The 21,491-nt window shown below is 38.8% G+C and overlaps 1 protein-coding gene across 1 annotated transcript; it reads left to right on the top strand.

Annotated features, from left to right (window-relative positions):
- The first annotated feature begins 1,118 nt into the window (after window positions 1–1,118).
- On the top strand, window positions 1,119–20,612 carry LOC113578166 (utrophin-like). The gene is made up of 17 exons (XM_027011250.3): window positions 1,119–2,120; window positions 2,265–2,553; window positions 6,894–7,021; window positions 8,973–9,102; window positions 10,309–10,432; window positions 11,684–11,802; window positions 12,410–12,547; window positions 13,535–13,613; window positions 13,769–13,829; window positions 13,987–14,048; window positions 14,248–14,322; window positions 14,927–15,128; window positions 15,399–15,484; window positions 15,700–15,857; window positions 16,975–17,141; window positions 17,356–17,467; window positions 19,924–20,612. Exons 2-17 carry the CDS (start codon window positions 2,362–2,364, stop codon window positions 20,059–20,061), a joined length of 1,971 nt encoding a protein of 656 aa, XP_026867051.2. The 5' UTR covers window positions 1,119–2,120; window positions 2,265–2,361; the 3' UTR covers window positions 20,062–20,612.
- The last annotated feature ends 879 nt before the right edge of the window (window positions 20,613–21,491 follow it).

The raw sequence follows: 21,491 nt of genomic DNA, 5'->3' as shown, positions 1-21,491 counted from the left end.
TATCGACAATATAGTCTTTATTTTGCAAATATATACAGTTACAATTTTGATTCTATGGCAGCAAGTATGTGAATCTATATAATTTATGTTTTTTGTGCATAGTGCCAGAAGTACGGTGTCCGTGAAGACCCATCGTGCTGCAGATGAAATACAAATTCATAAAAATGAATATATAAAAATGAAAACAGGTCTGCTAGTTACATTTCTGAAATGCAGGGCAAATTCAAAAAACGCATACAACTTAAGAAACGCTGCAAATCAAGTCACAACACATCAGAAATGTTTCGGGAGGACACACAGAGGGGATGGACTCCTGTCAGACCAGCAGTAACTGAGTATCTTATAAAAAGTAAATTATATTTGTGATTCCCATAGTTTTATCATACAGGCTGATACGGAATGAACAACCCATTAATGCTCTGCATTTTGACTGTTTATAGGTTGTATAGAACGCAGCCTTAAATAAATAATAAAAATCCCATTTAATACGACCAAGTTTGTCTTAATACCCAGTTAGCTAGGTTAGCTTAGGTACATTCAGAGTGTGTTACTCATGTGCAGCATAGGGTAGGTTTACGTTCAAAATTGATGGCTTAATTGGTCTGCTAGAATGACCAGTTTGGTTAGCTGGTCTGCTACAGTAACCAGATGGTCGTGTCCTATTCTTGCTGTCTTATCTGAAGTGTGATGTTTTTACATGCATGCAAATATGATTTGAAATCAATATCACTCTAAATGTAGGTATATACACAGAAACTGAGCTGTATTAGACAGTGTCTCATTAGGTTGATATTGGGGTCATGTTTATATTTGTGTTAAATGGGATTTTGTTTTATCATCGTTTTTTTAAGGCTTTACAACCGAACAGCAGCAACAAACGAAAGAATAGGCAAATTGTTCATTCTGTACCATAATACCATTGAAAAAACCGCGGTAATCGCGAATCCAAATTTCTTGTCACTAGCTGATCGGTTGTCTATCCCTTTTCCGGGTCCCACGGAAATACTTCCGTTGTGCCGTGACAACGTTTACTGCGTTTCCGAAGTTGTCATTTTGAATAAAATGTTTTCTTAATTCGTAAGGTGTCCGTGAATTTGCATCGCATTTCTGAAATGTAGCGTATATGTTGTCATTTTGATGGATATATTTTGTGTAGTAGCAGCACGTTTTTTCTTTTGTAGCGCGATGGGTCTTTCCGGCCACCGTAAACTGTTAACGTTGTAAACGGTCTCCTAAGCTCAATGATCAGTTGGACTTAAACAGGTCTATTTAGATTGGTATATTGCACATATACCAAAAATAATTATGTTATTGTATTCATTACTTTATGTAAGTGTTGAAGTCTTTTTTGTCCTCGTGGTAACTTTTCTTGCGTTCTGAAACTTCATAGAAACCGCGCGAACTTCCAACAGAAGTATCAAGTGTCTTCATATTCTGCCTCTCGGGTTTAGGTGTCGCTTGTGTCGACTCCGGAGAACAGGGTTTATACAGCTTAATCTGATCACATAGAAATGATTTTCAGTCACAAATATCTTCAGTTTGTTATGTTGTTATGTTATTTTGCCACTAGATGTCAGAATTTAGTTTTAACTAAAATATTGGAAAAACGTAGTCTTTGAGTACTGCCACACAAAACAAATAAGGAAGAATGTTTGTTAACATTATACTGACGTTTTAGTAGTGACAAAGTAACCGTTAAACACGTTTTGCACATACTGAAATTGTTTGATAGAACTATTGTAACTAGTTTATACACACCAACTTTCTTGGAACACACCAGTTAATACATATTATGGGCAGTACACTTAAACCGAAAATCAAGTTGAACCGCGCCACACCCTACCCTCACCTCAGTTTGGTGAGCTGTTTTGGGGATGTGAGGGTCTGAGTAATGCAGTTCATAAGGATGATTTATATTAGTGATTGAGCTTCCTTAGTCACAACAAAAAGGATGACACTATTTCAGCTAAACTCAATTTATGCAGAAAGGGCAGATTGAGGATGCTGCTGTCATAAGGCGCAGTGTCTGGAGTGCTTACCATGTGAGCTCTCCACCCCTCCCTTTCTTAGCCTCTTTCTTGTTCAAATCTCGTCCTCAAGCAGAGAGACCTGCTGCCAAGGTAGCTGGTAGACATATTTATTCTTGATGTTCTGTTTCTGAGGATTTAGGCAGCATTTATGGAATTTATACAGTAAGCATTCATGGAATTCATTGCTTGAACTGCATGTCTTTCTGCTGGTCTTTGCACTGTGCTGCAATCCAGTCTCTCTTCCACCTTTTCCACTCACCTATGACCTCAGTTCCGGAGGTGGACTGTTGAGAAGTGTGGAGGTGAACTACCAGAGACACCAGGGAGTACCATGCTCAGTGCACGCGGTGGGAGGGCAGGACGTTCCCCTGTCTGTAGGATGAGAATCCTGAGGAGCTTTCAGGAGTCCAGAAGCCAGAGGGTAATGGCTATGGTGAGGTCCTCACTACAAAAAGTGATGCTCTTTCTGCACAGAATCCAAAGGGTTGCTTTCACATCACAGAAATATCGAAAACTGCGTAAGGTATGGTGATTTTAATTTGCATTACTTATTATATACATCCGATGCTGTGCTCATGGTATGCTTTCGTATGGCCTGTGTGCTGTACTTTATGTTGATGTTTAATGTGGGTGTGTCAAGACTTTTTTTGTAGTGAATGTTACAAAAGAAGTATTAAACATAAAGGGTGTTAAATGTGAAAGAAAGGAGATAGAAACTAAATGATGTCTAGATCATTCAGATATTGTAAATAAAATACTGAAATGATCAATAATGATATATTAAGAACAGTCATCATTATATCTGTCCAAACAGTTGCAGATGAGATGTAAAGTGGTACTCATGCCAGTGTAAATCCATATATGTTATCACAGTTTGTAGCTAAAAGAGATTTTCTCTCCTTTTTATTGCTTTGTTCTTCTAGTTCACAGTTTTACATAGTAGTTTTGAAAAGCTGTCATGTGGACACACTGGTAATAACTGAAGAAATGTTAAAAGTCAAAATGGATTACTGCTTGTCTGCCACCCCCTGTTAGAGTTAGGGACAATTAACTCAATAATGGGAGTTAAAAACAGGCAGGATGTGAAGTGGATACCAGTAACACGAAGTCTTAACTTTGGTAAATCCAGTCTCATTTCAGTAGATCTAACACAATATTCAGTATCCTACAATTGCTTTTGACTTAGGTTGACTTTCTCTTACATATGGTATGCATTCATTTCAATTTCTCAACATCTTTTTTGAGAGTAATAATAATCATAACCATTATAAGGCCATATTGGTTTCCTCAAAGTAAATAAAAGCATTTTTGGGAAATTAGGTATGTGAGTTTATTAATTAACTGGGATACAGAGAAATAAGCTACTTATTGCTGACAATGCATGCTAATAATATGGGTGACTTATTTTGTAGGTAGGTATGTTGATAGATCCACTGAAGATGCATTACATATGGAAGGTGATCACTTTCATGTTTCAGTATTTCATAGTTCATCATTGCGGTTAATCATTATTAGATTCTGTGCATTTTTAATTATGATTGATTAAATGGTTAACTGCTCAGTTTATAATGTTACAACATACATAAAGGCCTTGGCTACTGGACAGTTTTCACCCTAAGAAGTTACTTTCACAACTGAAATTCAAATTCCTTTTAGTATATTTTGTCTTGATTTATTATAGCAGTATATTTGTCTTTTTAAAATTTTTGAATGCATGCCATGTTACGAATCCCTCGGTGTAGGGTGTGACACACTTTGCAGTGTTAATTTTATTGAATTTAAATATTCTTATATGGCTGATGGAAACTTTGAAAAACATTGGTGGTGTATAACAATTAGTAAAGAGCTGCCGTACTGCAAATCATTGTTTTATTAAGCCCTTGAAGTGACAGAACAACTTGGTGCAAGAGCTCCATTCTGGTGTTCGGTGTGTTGACGGCACGCAGCGATGTAATTTATATCTTAATCAGGTGGAGAGAGTCAAGCCTGCATGGTGGAATGGAGCGGAGGTGAGCTGCTGTTGTTCTGGGAGGCTGTCAGTCATTGTGGTGGCAGACTATGAACTTTTATTACTCTCTAGGATGGAAGTGTGCCAACTGGGAAAGTCATACAGCCTGAGTGCTGCTGCTGAGGCAAACTACCTACAATGAGGCCCATCAGCCAGTCCGTGTGCCTTTCATCATCTATCTGTATAATCTAGCCACCGATACTGTGTCCACAGATTGATATAAAAGTCCCAATGCTGTGGGAAAAAAAGCATTAGGCCTATTTTCAGCTACCATTGATGTGAAGATTATAGTGCATTGTATGCTGTTGATTGTGTCTCTGAAGCTGGGCTTACTTTAAGATAAACAGTTCATCAAACTATATGTCTGTTATATATTATAAAACGGTACACAAATTAGCAGTCTTTTTTGCCTTTGAAAGAGACAAAACAAAAACTAAAATGCAACACCAAGCAACTTCTTATTCTGAGTGCCCTGTTCTTCCTTACTATCTGGTGTGTGATTTACCCTGTGTAGTGTTTATATGGACTTACCAAGCAAACCCACAGAAGGGGATTAATGACAATAAAAAAAAACAGTTAAATATTCTAGACTTTAGTACATCATAATTATCATTTGGTTTCGGATTTGAAATAGATTCTGCCTTTGGAATTCTATTGTTATTGCATTTATCACTGAATATATGTTTCGAGGGAATGACACCATTTTAATTCCATAACTGTAACCACGATTGTAATGGGCTCCTAATGATTAAGCCCTCCAGCTGCAATAACAATTAAGCTATTCTTTTCAATAAGCACAAACTGATCAACTGCTTCTAATTCTAAGATCTTATGAAGACAATTATACTATGTGAGGACAATGTGACAGTCCACAAAGATGGAAAAAGAAAATATTTTGAGACCTTGCTATTTTTATAAGGGGAGAATGAGTTGTGGTTCATCTTACTGCATTAGCTTAATCGATTAGCTTCTAACCCATGTCGGTGTGGGGAATTTTTCCTTTAGCTCCGGCTGATTAGTATATAGCTTGGTAGTCATTATCTCAGTGTTAAACTTTGTAATATTAATATTGCAAAAGACTGATAGCGCAATATGCAAATCAGCACTCAAACAAATCACAGGGTTTTCATCTGTGTTTGCTATGAGCACTCCGAGCAGTGGCGTAGGTTTCATTTCAACTTGGGGTGGGGGGACATCGCTCACACCACCCAACCTAGCCCATTATGTGAGTAGTGTGAGTAGGAATTATTAGGTGGGGACATATGCACCCTGTCCACCCCCCAAAAAATCTACATCTATGTTTCTGACCAATCTCAGCCATTACTGATAACTGTTGTGTAAGTGTTTTGCTGAATCAAAATGCAGTTTGGTCAAAGTAATGCAGGCCAGTATTCAAAGATCAAAGGTTCACCAGTGTAGTGCAGTGTATTGCATACTGTAATCACAATATATAGCAATATAATCACACATCTTTGTCCATTTCATTCAGCCCAAGAGCCTCTCCAGCTCCCCATGCATGTGAGTATAAAACCTAAGACCGAGGTCAACCCAACAGTGTACCCACAATAGACGCATGATATACAAGAAATATACATAGCTAAAGCTATGTGGAATACAGACCCTTTGGTCTGCCTTTGTTGATTATGTGCCACAGAGAATTGTCACTCTCTCTCAGAGATTTAGTCTGTGGGAGAGGGCCTTCTCACAGGCTGTGCAGCATAACATCGTCTCATATAACCCATTTTACATAAGTGTGACTGCGGCAGGGAGGGAGCGAGATGCGAGTGTGAAATATTGAGTTTCTTTATTCTCTATAATAGGAATTTTATAAAAAGGGGTGCACAGTAGTGAGCTGAACAGAAAACAAACAAAAGCAAAACACACTGGCAGTAATGACCCGAGGCACCGAGATGCTGACGAGTAGGCGACGCACATGAAGCGCTGGAGGAGAGTACTTATGGGCTACTTACAGTGCTGAATGAGAGTAGCGGTGAGCTTAAGGAGAGAAGAGAACAAAAGAGGTATAAAAGGCACACGTACTCATGATCAATAATTTGGGTGATTAGGAGCGGACGGGGGGGGGGGGGGGGGGTGTCAGTGGGCGTGTCCCGCAATGAATCAGATAGTAAAATCTGAGTTTTTACTGAGTCTGGGGGTATATATCAGGCATATAAAATGCTTCTTAAGAATAGCTTGATACATTCACAGTTCTTTTGCTCTAAATTAAAGGCTTGACAACTACGTTTCTGCTGTTCACAGTGACGCAGGAAAATACAATATGGGTAGTCTTCTGTATGTTCTAGTACTTATATTACCACACCACACTACTTATGAAATTCAAAATTTCTCACAGGAGTTATGACTTTATCCTAACTTAGATAAAGCAGGGCAATATATTTCTAATTTTTGCAGGCTTTCTGGTGAATAGGTAGTCTCAGTATCCACCTCTGTGTCACTCTATAGGGGCTACACCACTGTGGGTAGTAATGCGAAAGCAACTTGAGTTGCCACTCGGCTAATGAGGCTTTGGGGCAGTATACCTTGAGCTTTTCCTACTGGCTTCTTTTTTTCCTGGGTTTTGCCAGTAGTCATGTGTCCAGTATGGCCTCTTAGCCTCTGATAAGTCTGTTTTAATACTACCAATTCTACACCAGACTTAAAGCTTGTCTCAATACAAACTCATTGCTGTAATACAGTTAACTGTACTTTAGTGAAGAAAATGAAGTGTTTAATATGGTGTACAAATTGTTCTGTTGTACCAATCATATTAGAAGGAAATCAATCATAATTTTGGTACTTTCCTTCCTTTGTTGCGTGTATTTCTGCATATTATTGTTTCTACAATCTATATTTAGGACCCACAAGCAGAGATTGATTCTCTCAGAGGGGGGACCAAGCACAGGGACCAAACACAGGGCATCCAAGCAATATGTTATGATGAAATCATGCAGCAAAATGATGGGAATACTGCCTTTGCTAGCAGGTACACATTACATGTATGCACAGATATGTGCAGGCATGCTGCACCTTCTCAATCATAATGCTTGTGTCATTTAACACGAATCACAAAACCTTATTAAAATATTTGCGACACTTGGTATGAATAACAAAACCTTATGAAATGAATGCATTGTTAGCATTATCAGACCCATAACAAAAATCCCCAGCATTGTATTAACACCTAGTGTGTTTATTTAAGGCTAGATGTGCACAGGTGAACACTATATGTATATAGTGTACTTTATGTATATATTGTACATGTATACACAGCTATGGAAAAAAAATAAGAGACCACTACATAATTATCAGTTTCTCTAGTTTTACAATTGATGGGTATGTGTTTGACCTGGCTGAGCAGTTTTGTTTTATTCTATGAACTACTGGCAACATTTCTTCCAAATTCCAGATAAAAAATATTGTATTTTAGAGCATGTTTTTTTATGAAAATGACTAATGGTCAAAATAACAAAACAGAAATTTCAGACAACAAATAATCGAAAGAAAACAAGCTCATATTAATTTATAAACAACACAGTACAAATATTTCAACTTAGGATGAGTCAAGAAATCAATATTTGGTGGAATAAGCCTGATTTTTAATCACAGCTTTCATGTGTCTTGGCATGCTTTCCACCAGTCTTTCACATTGCTGTTGGGTAACTTTACGCCACTCCTGGCACAGAAATTCCATGAGCTTGGCTTTGTTTGATGGCTTGTGACCATCCGTCTTCCTCTTGATCGCATTCCAGAGGTTTTCAGTGGAGTTCAGGTCTGGAGATTGGGCTGGCCATGATAGGGTCTTGATCTTGTGGTCCCTCATCCACACTTTGATTGACCTGGCTGTGACGTGGGCATTGTCCTGTTGAAAAAACCAGTCATCAGAGTTGGGGAACACTGTCGGAGCAGAAGGAAGCAAGGTTTCTTCCAGCACAGTTTTGTAAGTGGCTTGATTTATGTGTCTTTCACAAAGACAGATCTGCCCAATTTCAGCCTTGGTGAAACACCCCCAGATCATCACCGATCCTGCACCAAATTTCACAGTGGATGCGAGGCCTCTCCAGGTCTCCGTCTAACCATTACATGACCAAGTGTTGGACAAAGCTAAAAATTGCACTCATCAGAGAAGATGGCCTTACTCCAGTCCTCTACGGTCCAATCCTTATGGTCTTTCACAAACTTCAGTCTGGCTCTTCTTTGCTTCTCATTGATGAAGGGCTTTTTTCTAGCTTTGCACTTCAGCCCTGCCTCCAGAAGCCTGTTTTGAACCGTCCTCGCTGTGCAATTCACTCCAGCTGCTGCATGCTATTCTTTTTGTAGGCCACTTGACATCATCTTACGGTTGTTAAGTGACATTCGAATGAGGTGGCGATTTATCACGGTTGGTAGAGAGTTGTTTTCGACCTCTGCCAGTCTATAGCTGTTGTTGTCCCATGTGTTTGCTGCTTGACCTTGTTCTTATGAACCATAGTTTTTGACATTTTCAAGATAGAAGCAACCTGACGCTCACTGTATCCCTCTGTCAGTAAAGCTACAATTGAACCCTTCTTTTCCTCATTAAGAACCTTTCTTTTCAACTCATTTGGCATGGTCTGTAGCTGTATTTTGACTACACTTACTTTTTAAGTAGTCCTAGCACGGCTTTTCCCATCCAGCTGGTTCTATAAACAAGAGAATAGTGATGACAGCAGCAGTGGTTTCTGTACTGTTGCTCGTTAGAATAGAATAGGTGATCACCTCTTCAGCATCTTATTAAGTAGAGTGAGGTGTATCTGTGAAGGAATTCAACAAACACTTGAATGGAATGGCTGCTGTACATGTGGAGATGCTGATTTAAGAAAAAATTGGAGTGGTCTATTATTTTTTTCTGGAGCGCTATATATATAAAATATGAACTTTAGTGCTGTGTAATGTGCCATGTTTTCTCTGGGTGACAGGGGGGCAGGGCTTCTGGCTCTGCTGGAGGAGATGTGGTTCTGGGTGTGCTTGAAGGAAGAGGAGCTGTCATGCCAAAGCCCTGCTGAAGATGATCTTCATATTCTACTCCAGCAACAAGGCTATTGCTTGGTCAGTTACATTAGATGTGTGTCAGTTGGGCAGGATGCATATACTCGAAAATGCACTTCACTATATGATGACTATCAATCATAGAAATAAAACTTCAAGCACAGTTTTCAGTGCAGAGTGCCTGAGTGTGACTTTACATTCTAATGCATTTGGCTTCCTGTCCAGTTAATTTTCTCTCAGTTCAATTTTACTGTTTAGAATATAACTTTTCAATGTGAACTCCATATTCTATGTAAACATAACACACTGTGTCCAGAAGTGGATCAAAGCTGGTTAATTATTAACCATTATTATTATTATTATTATTATTATTATTATTATTATTGCTGGCATGGTTGTGGGTACCAAGCTAGTATGAGTTCATCAGGCACAGCATCACTGCATGAGTTTATTCCACATGTCAGGTGTCAGTAGTAGGTTGAGTGACCCACCTCTCAGACATATTCAGTCAACAACAGGTCAGAGTTCAGAAATTGACCAGGGAAGAGGATGCTTTTGAACAAGGTGTGCATTGCAATTAATGTAGTCCTTCAAGGTGTTTCCAGTAAAATTATATTTTTATCAAAGTGGTGTTTCTAACCAAATACAGTTGTGATGTTCTGTAAATGAAGAACATAATTCATCTTAGTTGTCCCAATTAATTGTTGCCCATAAACTAAGACCTGGCCTTCAGATTTCCAGTCCATTCACATCTGCAGTGCCATCCTCTCAGCCAGTGACTTGTCATTATTAAGTGAGTTAGTGTAATGACACTGAAGGTTAAAAATGGCCAATGTTATTATCAGCGATTTGGCTTTATCACTAGGGAACACAGAGAATGATTTTTGCTCTCTAGTTGAGAAAGAGTTGTGCTCTCAGTATTGATTAAAAAAATAAGTGCTGCATGAAAGATCTGGTTTCTCATGGTAACTTTCATCTCAGCCAAAACCAGATACATCTGCAATTCTTTTTTTTCTTCTAAAAGTGAGTTTTATTCTTCATTCTTTCTTTTCACAGAAACTGAATCCAAAGCAAATTCAGTGTTTTTATTTTAATTTTATTTTGACCTAGTCCACAAAACATCCTTTATGAGTTATTAAATAGTTCCAATTGCAATTACTATTTAGACATGTCTAGGACAGTATTTGAGATCAGTGGTATATGGCAGTACTATGGCTGCTCCGATAGTGCCCCCTTTCTCTAATACAGTACACTGTTTTATCTCAGGCTCTAGAGAGGGTGCTAGGCAGTGGGAGTCAGAATTTGGACTCCACTCTTGAGCAGGTGTGCTTGGCCCTGGCTCCGCATCCTGCAGAGGATCTGAGGGAGGTCAGCATTGAAGCAGCAGCAGGTCAGAAACCCACCATCCATTGCCCTCATGCCTCCCAAGCATCTTGCAACTTCTCTCTCTCACTCTCTCTCTCTCTCTCTCTCTCTCACACACACACACACACACACACACACACACACACACACACAAACAAAATCTCATTTTCTTTTTCCCTCTCTCTCTTTTTGTCTATCTAGCTATCGTTCAAACATCCACAAAGATCATTAAATCAGTACACATTTTCCAGGCTATCATAAAAATGTTTGCCGCAGTTAGGCTTTGTCTCAGCAGCTACAACTGATACCTCCTTAATAGCTTTGAACATTGACCTTTACCAAGGAAAGAGTTATTCTTTTTAAAACTAATCCTGTGTTCATCTCTTCTGGCATGTCAGTAGCATCATTGTCAATTGATACATGTCACTTCTATGGCTCAGTGGAGACAGTAAATCTGACTAAAAAAGGTTTTGAAAGGGGTGGGTATAAATCTTAGCTAGTTTTATAACAACTTTTAACCAAGGATAGACAGATTATTATTTAAGCAGCACATAGGCAGGTACTGACCTGTATTGCAGCAGTATATGAAATTCTTTTTGAATTTTGAATATATCTGCCTCTCCCTTCTCTCCTGTCTGAAATTTTAATATCTGCCTTTCCCCATTGTTCTTCTACACCACTGGTCTTCAACTCCAGACCCTTGAATCTAATTTTCAGTCCCAGATCATGTAATCATTAGCAGGGAATTGAGCAGTTAATGTAACCGATTTGCTACCAGTGATTTCAAAATTTAGGGCCAGAGTTTTTTATTCAAAGTTAAATAATTGAAATTGAAGTCTGTTGTATTACAATATGAATTAGTAATCCATTGAGCTTTTGGGTCTTGTTACTTGTAGTTGATGTTTTAATATATTGTCTCATGCCAAATTGAAATGAGGCCTTGATTTATATTGTCTTTATTATGGGCCAGAATATTTTTGCCTGAAATAGTATGAGACACTGAAGAGGTTTATTCTGGGTAATTTATCTCAAGAGACTACACTGATGATCCATCATTTTAAGTGGAGAACAACTCAGAACTACAAAATAAATAACAGATAAAAGAGGAATGAACTAGACATCAAACATTTATTACTGCCACAGTGATTGTCCTACTTTATATGTTTTGGACATTACATAACATGTATTTCTCATTTTTGTTCAGTATACTCTTGTGTGGGTCATCTCTTAGCTGCCTCTCTTCTCAGAGCTCTCTGGATTTTTTGCTCCTACCCAGCATGCACTCTGCAGAAGAGTGATTGTGGGCGCTTGGCTGGAACTGTACAGGATGATGCCGTGGACGTCCAGCAGTGCTGGAAATGTCTCCATAGTCACGCAGGCAGCTGGCAGCAACAGGTCAGCTGGGCACTGGGGAAGCACCACACCTTCCAAGAAGCAGTGGATGAGCTGAGCTGGGTGTGAGGGAGGGAGGGAGGGAGAGAGAGAGAGAGAGAGAGAGAGAGAGAGAGAGAGAGAGAGAGAGAGAGAGAGAGAGAGAGAGAGAGAGAGAGAGAGAGAGAGAGAGAGAGAGAGAGAGAGAGAGAGAGAGAGAGAGAGAGAGAGAGAGAGAGAGAGAGAGAATATATGGGGAACGGGTGGCATTCAGTAGGACACTGTTTGGTTAACTGTGTGCTGTAAGACCACTGTAAATTTCTTAAATCAAAAACCATTAGATTTCCTTTTTTAAAAACACCCGATTGGATTTGTGGGTGTTGACACAGCCTTGTTTGCTGAGCTTGTGTTTTGATAGGCTTCATATGTGCAGACAAATGCATACACCTGATTTAAATTGGGTAATCACAGTTGGCCTAGGTTTGCCAGCTCCTGGTCTAAAAAAATCCTTGCAATTGACTAGGAGCTGAATTTAAGTTATTTTTGACATGTCCTAATGTGGTTTTGTTGGTTAAGCATTACAACTGTAAATGTGGGGGGAAAAAAAAACAAACCTTTTTTAATTTACCAGAGACATTTTGAGAGAACAGAGGTCCACCCCAATGTAACAGCCATGAATGTCAGTTTGGTTCCCCCTCCTGACATTCGTCTGGGTCCTGTGTCGTCATCGCTACCTCATAGCCCCAAAACACTAATGGACCTTTCAGAGGTAAGAGGCTCAGTAGGGTTACATCAATCAAAGCTGAAATATGCTGGAAATATGAATTTGCTACTGAAAGGTCACAGGCAGATTTAGTAGACAATAAAATGTCTAAGTGTCATTAAGAATGGACATTGTGTGTGCCTATGAAATGTGATGTGAAATAATTTTGCTCGCTCGTACAACAGTGCATCAGATCTCAACATGGGCTAAGTGAACAATAAATCATCTGATCATTTTGATACAGCTAATTGACCTTTTTGTTGATTTCATTTTCATCATTAGCATAGCTAAATTTGGTGACATTTAATGTTAAAGTAACCGTCACATTACACCTTGCTTTGTGTGGAGTGTGGCCCCTTGTCCTGCCTTTTCATAATAATCTGACTGTCATAGTCTCTTGTGGATACAGTTGAGTTGCCAAGCTTGGCTGCTAGTGAGAAATAATAATTAAACTTCTGCTTCCAGAAAGACTCCTGGGTCCTCCTACACTAAAGCCTTCAAAGTGATAAAATTGCATCTATCCAAACAACAACCTTGAACTTTTGGAGAGTCCAGAGTGTCTAGGCAATTCATTATAGTACTCTTAAGAAAAGCCAAAAAGTGACATCACTACACGTCTCATCACAGTGAGGGAGAATAAAGCAAAAAATGCAGTCCTTGGGCTCACTGCAGTGCGGGACAGTCCCAAACACACTCTTTGGACAGTTTGCATGTCAATGGCATCTGGCCATTTCAGGACTAAAGCTCCTTTATCTTTGTCCCAACCAACCTGCCATCTACCCAGTGCCTCTGTTTGGATGAGAGAGCCTTCAAATTATTGCAGTGTGTCAGGGGAGTGTTGAGGTTGTCTGTTTTTTTTTTAACTTTCAATCATCGCATTTGAGATTTGAAAGCGCTGTCAGAATAAAGACTACTGTTTGATATTGCTGTCCTTCTTAACTTAAGTTACAAACTTATGTGGTAGTTCTGATAACTCTTATGTAATCTTTGCAGAGGATAGAGATGGATCAGCACAGATGGCACCTAGATGCTCAGGGTGATAACACACTACTGTCTCAAGACTTCTTGTCAGGTAAAATGGCAGTAAATAATGTGGGCATGTATTGTATTCTAGTATTACTCAAGTTATATAGCATTTTTCTTACCACAATACATTTGCTGGAAAGTGCAGTGGTATGTGATACGATTACAAATTAAGATACATAGGGGTTTATGTTTCCTTAACAGTCTCAGTTTGGTCTCCATGGCAGAGGGCAGTGCTCCATAACGGTGTTCCTTACTACATCAAGTGAGTTTGGATGTGCATACACAAGCATAATCACCCAGTGTACATTCAACCCTTTCTTCCTAACACACTACACTGAAATGATGGAGGATTACTAATGCAATGTGGCTTTTGTTTTGGTTATGTTTATACTGGATTTGTTTAACACACTGAAACTCAGCCATGAGTGGCAGACCACATCATGGAATCATCCAAAAATGACTCAGCTATTTAAGTCAATGGGTGAGTTCTGCTTCTCACTGAAAATGATCCTTTATATAGCCTGATCTGTATATAAAATAGTCAATAATGTGATTTGTTTTTAACCTAAGCACCGTGCGTTTGTGTTCCTGTGTAAGATAACTCCCAGGTATGTGGGAGAACTCTATGGTTTGTGCTATTATGGTCTCCATTTCCACCCCACCCCCTCCCGGTCCTACAGCTGAGCTGGGAGATGTACGTTTTTCTGCCTACCGCACAGCTATGAAGAGCCGACGAGTGCAGAGAGTGTTGGCCTGTGAGTGCCTCCTCACCCTCTCTACACATCTGCACATGATACCATCACGCTCCATTTATCTGATGGCCAAACCCATTGAGGTGTTTAACACTTAGCAGTGCAAGAGTCATCCAGTATGATGATTAATGAAGGCAGATAAAAGAAATTTGAGTAATCTTCTGTAGGCCATTTTTAGTCAACATTAATGGGGGCTTTTATTGAGTGTAGCTCACTATCACAGTAGGGGTTTAAAGACCTTTGTAGCCAAAATCCAGCTACTGGCAACAGTACTACAACACAAAGAGTGCTGAAATTGTATTGTCACATAGGTTGGACGGCTCATGTTTGCTATAATGGTTCTTATAGGTTTGGGAAGTAGTTGGGAATGTATAACTGGTTGCAAATCTGATTAATCCTAATAGGAAATTAATGTTTTTTTTTATTTTTAATTTTTTTTATTTTTACAGCTTTATGAGTTTGGAGCTTTCATTACGCAACAGCAAATAAAGTTCTGCTTTGTTGCTTTCCATTAATATGCATTGAATGGGATTCATTAAAGATGCCTCTGTGGGGAAAACAATGAATAGAGATGTAATTGTAAGTGAGTTCTCTGTGTTTGTTCCAGTGGACCTTCTAGAGTTGTCCATGGCCCAGGGTGCCTTTGATCAACATCAGCTAATTCATAATGCTCATCTTCTGGAGGTTCCAGCTGTCATAGCCTGTCTATTAACAATCTACACTGGACTTCATCAGGTGTATCCAGAACGGATCAATGTCCCTCTTTGTGTTGATCTATGTCTTAATTGGCTTCTAAATGTCTATGACAGGTGAGTATGGGTTTTGATCAAGGGCTCAAGACATATTAGACTGTGACTTTCCAAAAATCCTAAAGATTAAAATGTTCCCAGTTATATTCAGGTAGTTCCTATACAAGCTTAGATGCTGTTTCCTTTCAGTCTGAAATAATTATTTAACCTTGAAGAAGATTTTGGAAGCCATCTTTTTTACTAGACCTCATCCGAGGTTGTCACTTGGTTGAAATATCAGTGATTTTAAGAATTAATTTATGTTAATGATCTGTGGTTTCTATTTGATAGTGGTAGAAATGGGAAAGTTCAAGTCCTATCCATGAAGATTGGGCTGCTTTCTCTTTCAAAGGGACACCTTGATGACAAGTACAAATGCAAGTACTTTTTTCTGTTTGTCTTTGCCAATGCCAGTGCCCCATTCAGTACTCCAAGATTTCTCTAACACTAGCACCATAGATGTTCAACCCAGTAGATCACTGTTTCTCCTAATTTCTTTCCTCAAAGCTCTTACCCACATGCCCTCAGGAATAACAATCTCTTTCCGCAGTCCTGAATCAGTCATATTCCTGATTGATGGTACCCTTCTCAGACTTGTTCAGCCAGGTGGCCTGCTCAGGGGGTGGTTGTGACCCGCAGCAGCTGACCCTACTGCTGCACACCACCATGCAGATCCCCCGCCAGCTGGGTGAGGCAGCCGCCTTTGGGGGCAGCAACGTGGAGCCCAGTGTTTGGAGCTGTTTTCAGCATGTGAGTGGAAAACTGCCAGACCCTCAAAGGCTCAGCTAGGAAACACATCACACTGCACAATCACACTCTCATAAAAGTATCTGGGAAAATGCTTGGAGACGTATAGGTTCCTAAGTGAGTTTTTAGGCTTGTTTGTGTAGAGAGGGAATTAATCTTGGATTTGTAATATGTTGGATTTGTAATATGTTTTGAGCTTGTTTGTGTACAGAGGTAGTTAATTTTGGATTTGTAATAAGATATGATCTGATTATCACTCCAGGTCTACCTTGGGAGCTTCTCTACAACTCTGCTAATGAAATTAATTTGCTGACTAAAATCTCACTGCAAGGAGTCTGCAAATTGACTCATGTTGTACTGAAGGACATTAAAATGAAGTGCAGCATTTGTATTTTCTGATGAATCTGCTTGCCAAAACATGTTTTTTTTTGTCATAATTTCTTATAAATTAATCCATTTTATATTTGGCCATATATAAAATGGAGTGCTTATGATGGAAGTCTTATGATATAAAAATTTTGGACAGATAAAAAATATTGGACAAAAAAGGTTTATAAAAGTTTGGCTCACAGTACAGCCAGTGAGTTGCTGTCTCTTTACTGTTCCATGTCTACAACACTAGAGCCTCTTTTATTTAATGTTCCATATGATGGACTTGCACTTGATAGCTCTGCATTTTATTTGGCTGCTGTAATTGATCCATAAATGCAGTAACAGGTCTAATGCTGGAATGAGCCATAATGCTTTCATTTAGCCACTCTAATGAAATTACATCATACTGCCCCCTGATAAATTGGGACACTGACTCTTAAAATAAATGATTATGCCTCTGAAGTGCTACTGTAATGCCCTTTTGAACCCCCCCCCCCCACCATCTCAGTCAACGTAAGTGAATAACGTCCTCCGGTGGTTGAAGCTGTGAAGCCTGCCTTCCATGCAATGTTATGGGGCACCTGTGAGATTCCATGTCCTGGGCCCACTTCATACCACTAACACTGATTTTTACTGGGTGCATCACAGGAAGGTTTTTTTCTTTTAAAGCTGCACAGTATAGACATGTGGAAAACATTTTCCAAAGTGCCCCACAAATCCGTGATCTGTCCGTGCTGATGTATCCTAGGTGGGTAGTATGGAGACAATTGAGCTGGACCAGTTTGTGGAGTGGATGCATCTGGAGCCCCAGTCCATGGTGTGGTTACCAGTGCTGCACCGAGTGGCTGCAGCCGAGACTGCCAGGCACCAGGCCAAGTGCAACATCTGTAAAGGGTTCCCCATAGTGGGCTTTAGGTAAAGTAAACTTTCTTATAGGATGATGGCTCCCTTTTTCACCTGTAGGACTACTGGTACCATGCACGCATCCTGAAACCCACTCCTTTATGTTTCATAATTACCTTGTGGTTGGCACCGGTATCAGGACTCTGCTAAATCAAGCTGATACTGATAGAAGTACAAGAGGTTATAAGTGTTTGGTTTTTTTTCTTTTTTTCTTTTCATTTTTTAGGTATCGCAGTCTAAAGCATTTTAACTATGATGTATGCCAGAGGTGTTTTTTCTCTGGACGAAACACCAAGGGTCACAAGCTAAACTATCCCATGGTGGAGTATTGCAGCCCTGTGAGTATCCTGCACTGTGGTTTATAGTGATCTCAGTCTTTTTACAACTCTCTTACACCAGCACCTGCCATGCACGCTCACACAAATTATTAATTTATATATATATATATATATATATATATATATATATATATATATATATATATATATATATATATATATATAAATAACTGCAATTATTGTACACTACATCTTATCAAAAATGACACAGAGCACTTTCCAGACCACATGTAATATCACATGTCTTTTCTTTCTGAGAGCAAAAGGCAGGTGCTAATTTATAATAGATTGGATCTATTTGTTGAAAATTTGCTATGTTAAAATTGCATCCTGTGTAAAACAGTCTTTAAAATATTTAAAAGTTGTAATCATGTTATTGTAATATGATACGATACAATACAATATGATACGATATTCTTTGTCAGATTACTCTAAAATTCATGTAGCATCCAAACAGCTCATAACATATAAAACAGTACAAGAAAACACACTTTTGTAAGTCTTCTTATAAGAATATATTTGTTCACTTGTTAAGTAACAAAGATGACTGAGGACTATGAACGAGTTTTTGGACCAACTGAGTCTTGCTGAAGGACTCTAAACCGCCTTTTTGAGGGCATAACATCGTATTTACTGTTTAATGCGTGTAACAGATTGGAGAAAATTCCATAGGCTAGTCTTACCATACTTTTGTTACAAGTTTTATTAAAACTGCTTTGAATTACAGAGGTGTAAAACAAAAACAAAATTTGATTATTTGCCCCAAAAGATCCTAATCTATGGAGAAATTAGATAAACTCAATATAAATATTCCACAAGAGTGTTGCATCTGTGTGCTCTCAAAGATATTTGTCATACATAACTTGCTTAATTTCATTGTTAAAATTGTTACTTTAGGTAGATAAAATCGTAGGGCATGACCAAAAATATTTTCCTCAGTTTTTTTTTGTGTTAATGACCAGTCTACCAACCTATTAATAACTAATTACACTAGTTTTATCATTGTACAGAATTAACATAAATCTTCACCATAAAATGAGTTGGTTCCTGAGTTTTACAAACATTGGTGTACAGATATGGAGAACTGACACATCCTTGAGAAGCTCCTACATTGGTGACGATAGGTGAGGATTATGTCTTATTTACTTTAACAAGTTGTACTCTATTAGTTAGAAAGCCATTATAACGGTAAAATCCAGAAAAAAAAACTAAACGAGTGTAACTAACATCATGAACAGCCCTGGAAATCAGGAAGCAAGTTCTGGATTCCAACTTTTAGAAACAGTGTAGTGAAGTCTATGCTCAGAGCACCAAACAGCAGTCAACTGGTAAGGCAGAAACACTGGCTTGAGTCAGTGCATAGGCGAGTGGACTACTACAGGACAGGATATCACAAAATGACACAAACAGACAAAGGACAAATAACACAAATCAGCAAGGAAGAATGTGATAAACACCGGCTTAGAAACTCCTAAGTAGCAAGAGCTTTTGCAAAGAGGGGAATAGGTACACACAACATGACAGTGGCCAAGCTGGACAGGTGATCAATAGGCCAGCAATGAATAGGCTGGTGATCAGTAGACCACTGATCAATAGGATGGTGATCGATAGTCACCCGATCAATAAGCCTTTGATCAATAGGCCTGCAACACAGTGTGGCACCACAGTAGAAGGCATGGATGAGAGTGGGACAGTTAGGTAGAACATGACAGACTTGAACATCAGCATCTCAGCTCAAAAGTCTTTGTCACAAGTCAAGCAAAGCAATTCCAGACTGGTGCAATAAATATCCTAATGCCTCGTGTCTAAGACTGCCAGATCTTTTAAACATGTGTATATAAAGGAAAGGAACCATACATATCTATCACATAGGATTATCAAGGTATATATCACAAGAAGGAATAATTCATTATAAAGTCTTCAAATCTTTTATATTTTTTTCCATTTCATTGCCATATGCTAATGAACAAGAACAGTTCTATAATAATACATTGTATTTGTTTATTTTCAAGGACCCAAAGACACTTATAATAGTCAGAAAATAAGAAAATACATTGATATACATATAAAACAAAACATATACAGTATACAGAGCATTTATAAATAGCAGTTCTATAAGAGAGAGAACCTTGGAGTTTCAGAAGGGCTTTGTGACATAATTGTCTTTAATAACTCCTTAATCAAAGTTTCCTTACAAGGTGGATCTTTTTTTTTTTTACCTGACCAATATAAATTACTTTAAGGAATAATACAAGAATAGGCTCAGATGTACAGAATACAGTCTCTGTCTTTTAACTGTGTTGAATTATTTGAAGTCTGAGGTGTGATGTGTAAACACCAGTTTGAATAGCTAGGTGTTGACTAATCATGCACACCACGCACAGACATATGCCAGACAGTAGCATCTGTTTACAATCTCCAGAACAGAGCAAGGCTCTGACAGCACTCTATTCCAGACAACCTCTGGGGAGAATGTGCGTGACTTCACCAAAGTGCTGAAAAACAAATTTCGGTCAAAGAAGTACTTCACCAAACACCCACGTCTTGGATACCTACCTGTACACACCATTATGGAGGGTGATCCAGACACGTGAGTATTAATGATATAATTGTACTGTTTGTGAACTGATGCTTTTCTCTTACTTCATGATATGTATCACATATTTGCTGACCAATACTTCTATACAAACAAATCACACATGTAGAATACCTTTGTCATTTTTTCATATTATTTATGCTTTACATTATGGTGAGATGATTCATCTGTATCTTTCACTTTGTTGTAATTATGCATGGCATCACAGTTTCACTGAGAAGCCTGAGTTCACAGAGTTTTCACTGAGAGGTTTTGCTTGCTATAGGTGAATTTTGAATTGCTGAATTTAATTACTTGTTTATTCTCCAGTCTTGCACTGGCAAATACGAGGAACCATGGATCTCAGCCCGAGGAGCATTTAATTTCAGCTTGGTTTTTACACTTGCATGTAAACAAAGTGGTGGCCCTGCTCATATGGTGTTGTTTTAATTACAGAAGCAAACTCTGCTTAGGCACATCAGCTTGGAGATGTGAAGACAGGCAGGTTGCCAGATGCTCAGCTGCCTCTAACAGTAGAGCACACCACCTGCCCTCCACAGCTCCTGCTGCACCGACCCACATCTCCTCTCATCCGTGCGCTCTTCTTTCACCATGTTGTCTTTTAACCTTATCTTTTGCTATAAATAATTGTTATGCCAGGAGCTCCCATTTTTTAGAACTATGAGCGCGTGTCTGGCCAACGGAAATGGTGTTACCTGGATGAACAGATGCTTCCTGTGGTGATTAGTCTTTATTGCTGCCAGCCTGTCTTTTACTTAACAATGTTCCCCTGACTTGTCTTGTCCTGGAGCTGAGCATGTTCTCAGTTTTGAGTGAGTGTACACATCATCGACTCTTTATCACTCTCTCCTCTTCCTCCTAGCTTCCTCTACCCATATAATATTGAACAAAATGTATTACAAATTTGACTAAACTAACTAACACACATGCAGGAAATTCATACTATTTTTAGGAACTTTTAAAACTTTTGTTTAAACAGGGTTTCTTCAAACTTTGAGTAATCATTTCCATTAGGTCAGCTATGACAGCCACTGAAAATCAAGTTGAAAGCCACAGCTACTTCTGCATGACTTTGTACCTTCATATATAGTATATCTACAGCTGAAGGTTATTTTAAAACGTTATTCCATAAATTATCACTAATTTTTCATTAATGTGATCCATATGATGAAAAGCTCCTTGTTGCTTTTGTTTTTAATGTTCCTTAAATTAAAAAATTACTAGAATATCTTTTCATCTGTTCATAACTGCAATAGGTTCTCAGTGCATTTCTGTATTTTGAGTAACCAATGCAATTGCAAATATTCCAGTACTCCTCACACAAGACACTGAGAGTCCCATCTTTCACACGGCCTAGTTTCAGCTAGCCCAGATAGAGTAAGTATGATGCTGCTTTTGTCCTTGGCCTGTCGGCAGGAAGAGCATGAG

This window comes from Electrophorus electricus, chromosome 10, assembly GCF_041902795.1.
Source record: "Electrophorus electricus isolate QZ-2024a chromosome 10, ASM4190279v1, whole genome shotgun sequence".
In the NCBI taxonomy this organism is placed as follows: domain Eukaryota; kingdom Metazoa; phylum Chordata; class Actinopteri; order Gymnotiformes; family Gymnotidae; genus Electrophorus; species Electrophorus electricus.
This window is presented reverse-complemented; position numbering and strand designations above follow the sequence as displayed.

Excerpts from the sequence above, each read along its gene's own strand:
- LOC113578166 (XM_027011250.3), top strand. The coding sequence starts at position 2,362 with ATGCTCAGTGCACGCGGTGGGAGGGCAGGACGTTCCCCTGTCTGTAGG. Across the intron at positions 2,554-6,893 it reads AATATCGAAAACTGCGTAAG|GACCCACAAGCAGAGATTGA; the intron begins GTATGGTGATTT and ends ATCTATATTTAG. Across the intron at positions 9,103-10,308 it reads AGCAACAAGGCTATTGCTTG|GCTCTAGAGAGGGTGCTAGG; the intron begins GTCAGTTACATT and ends GTTTTATCTCAG.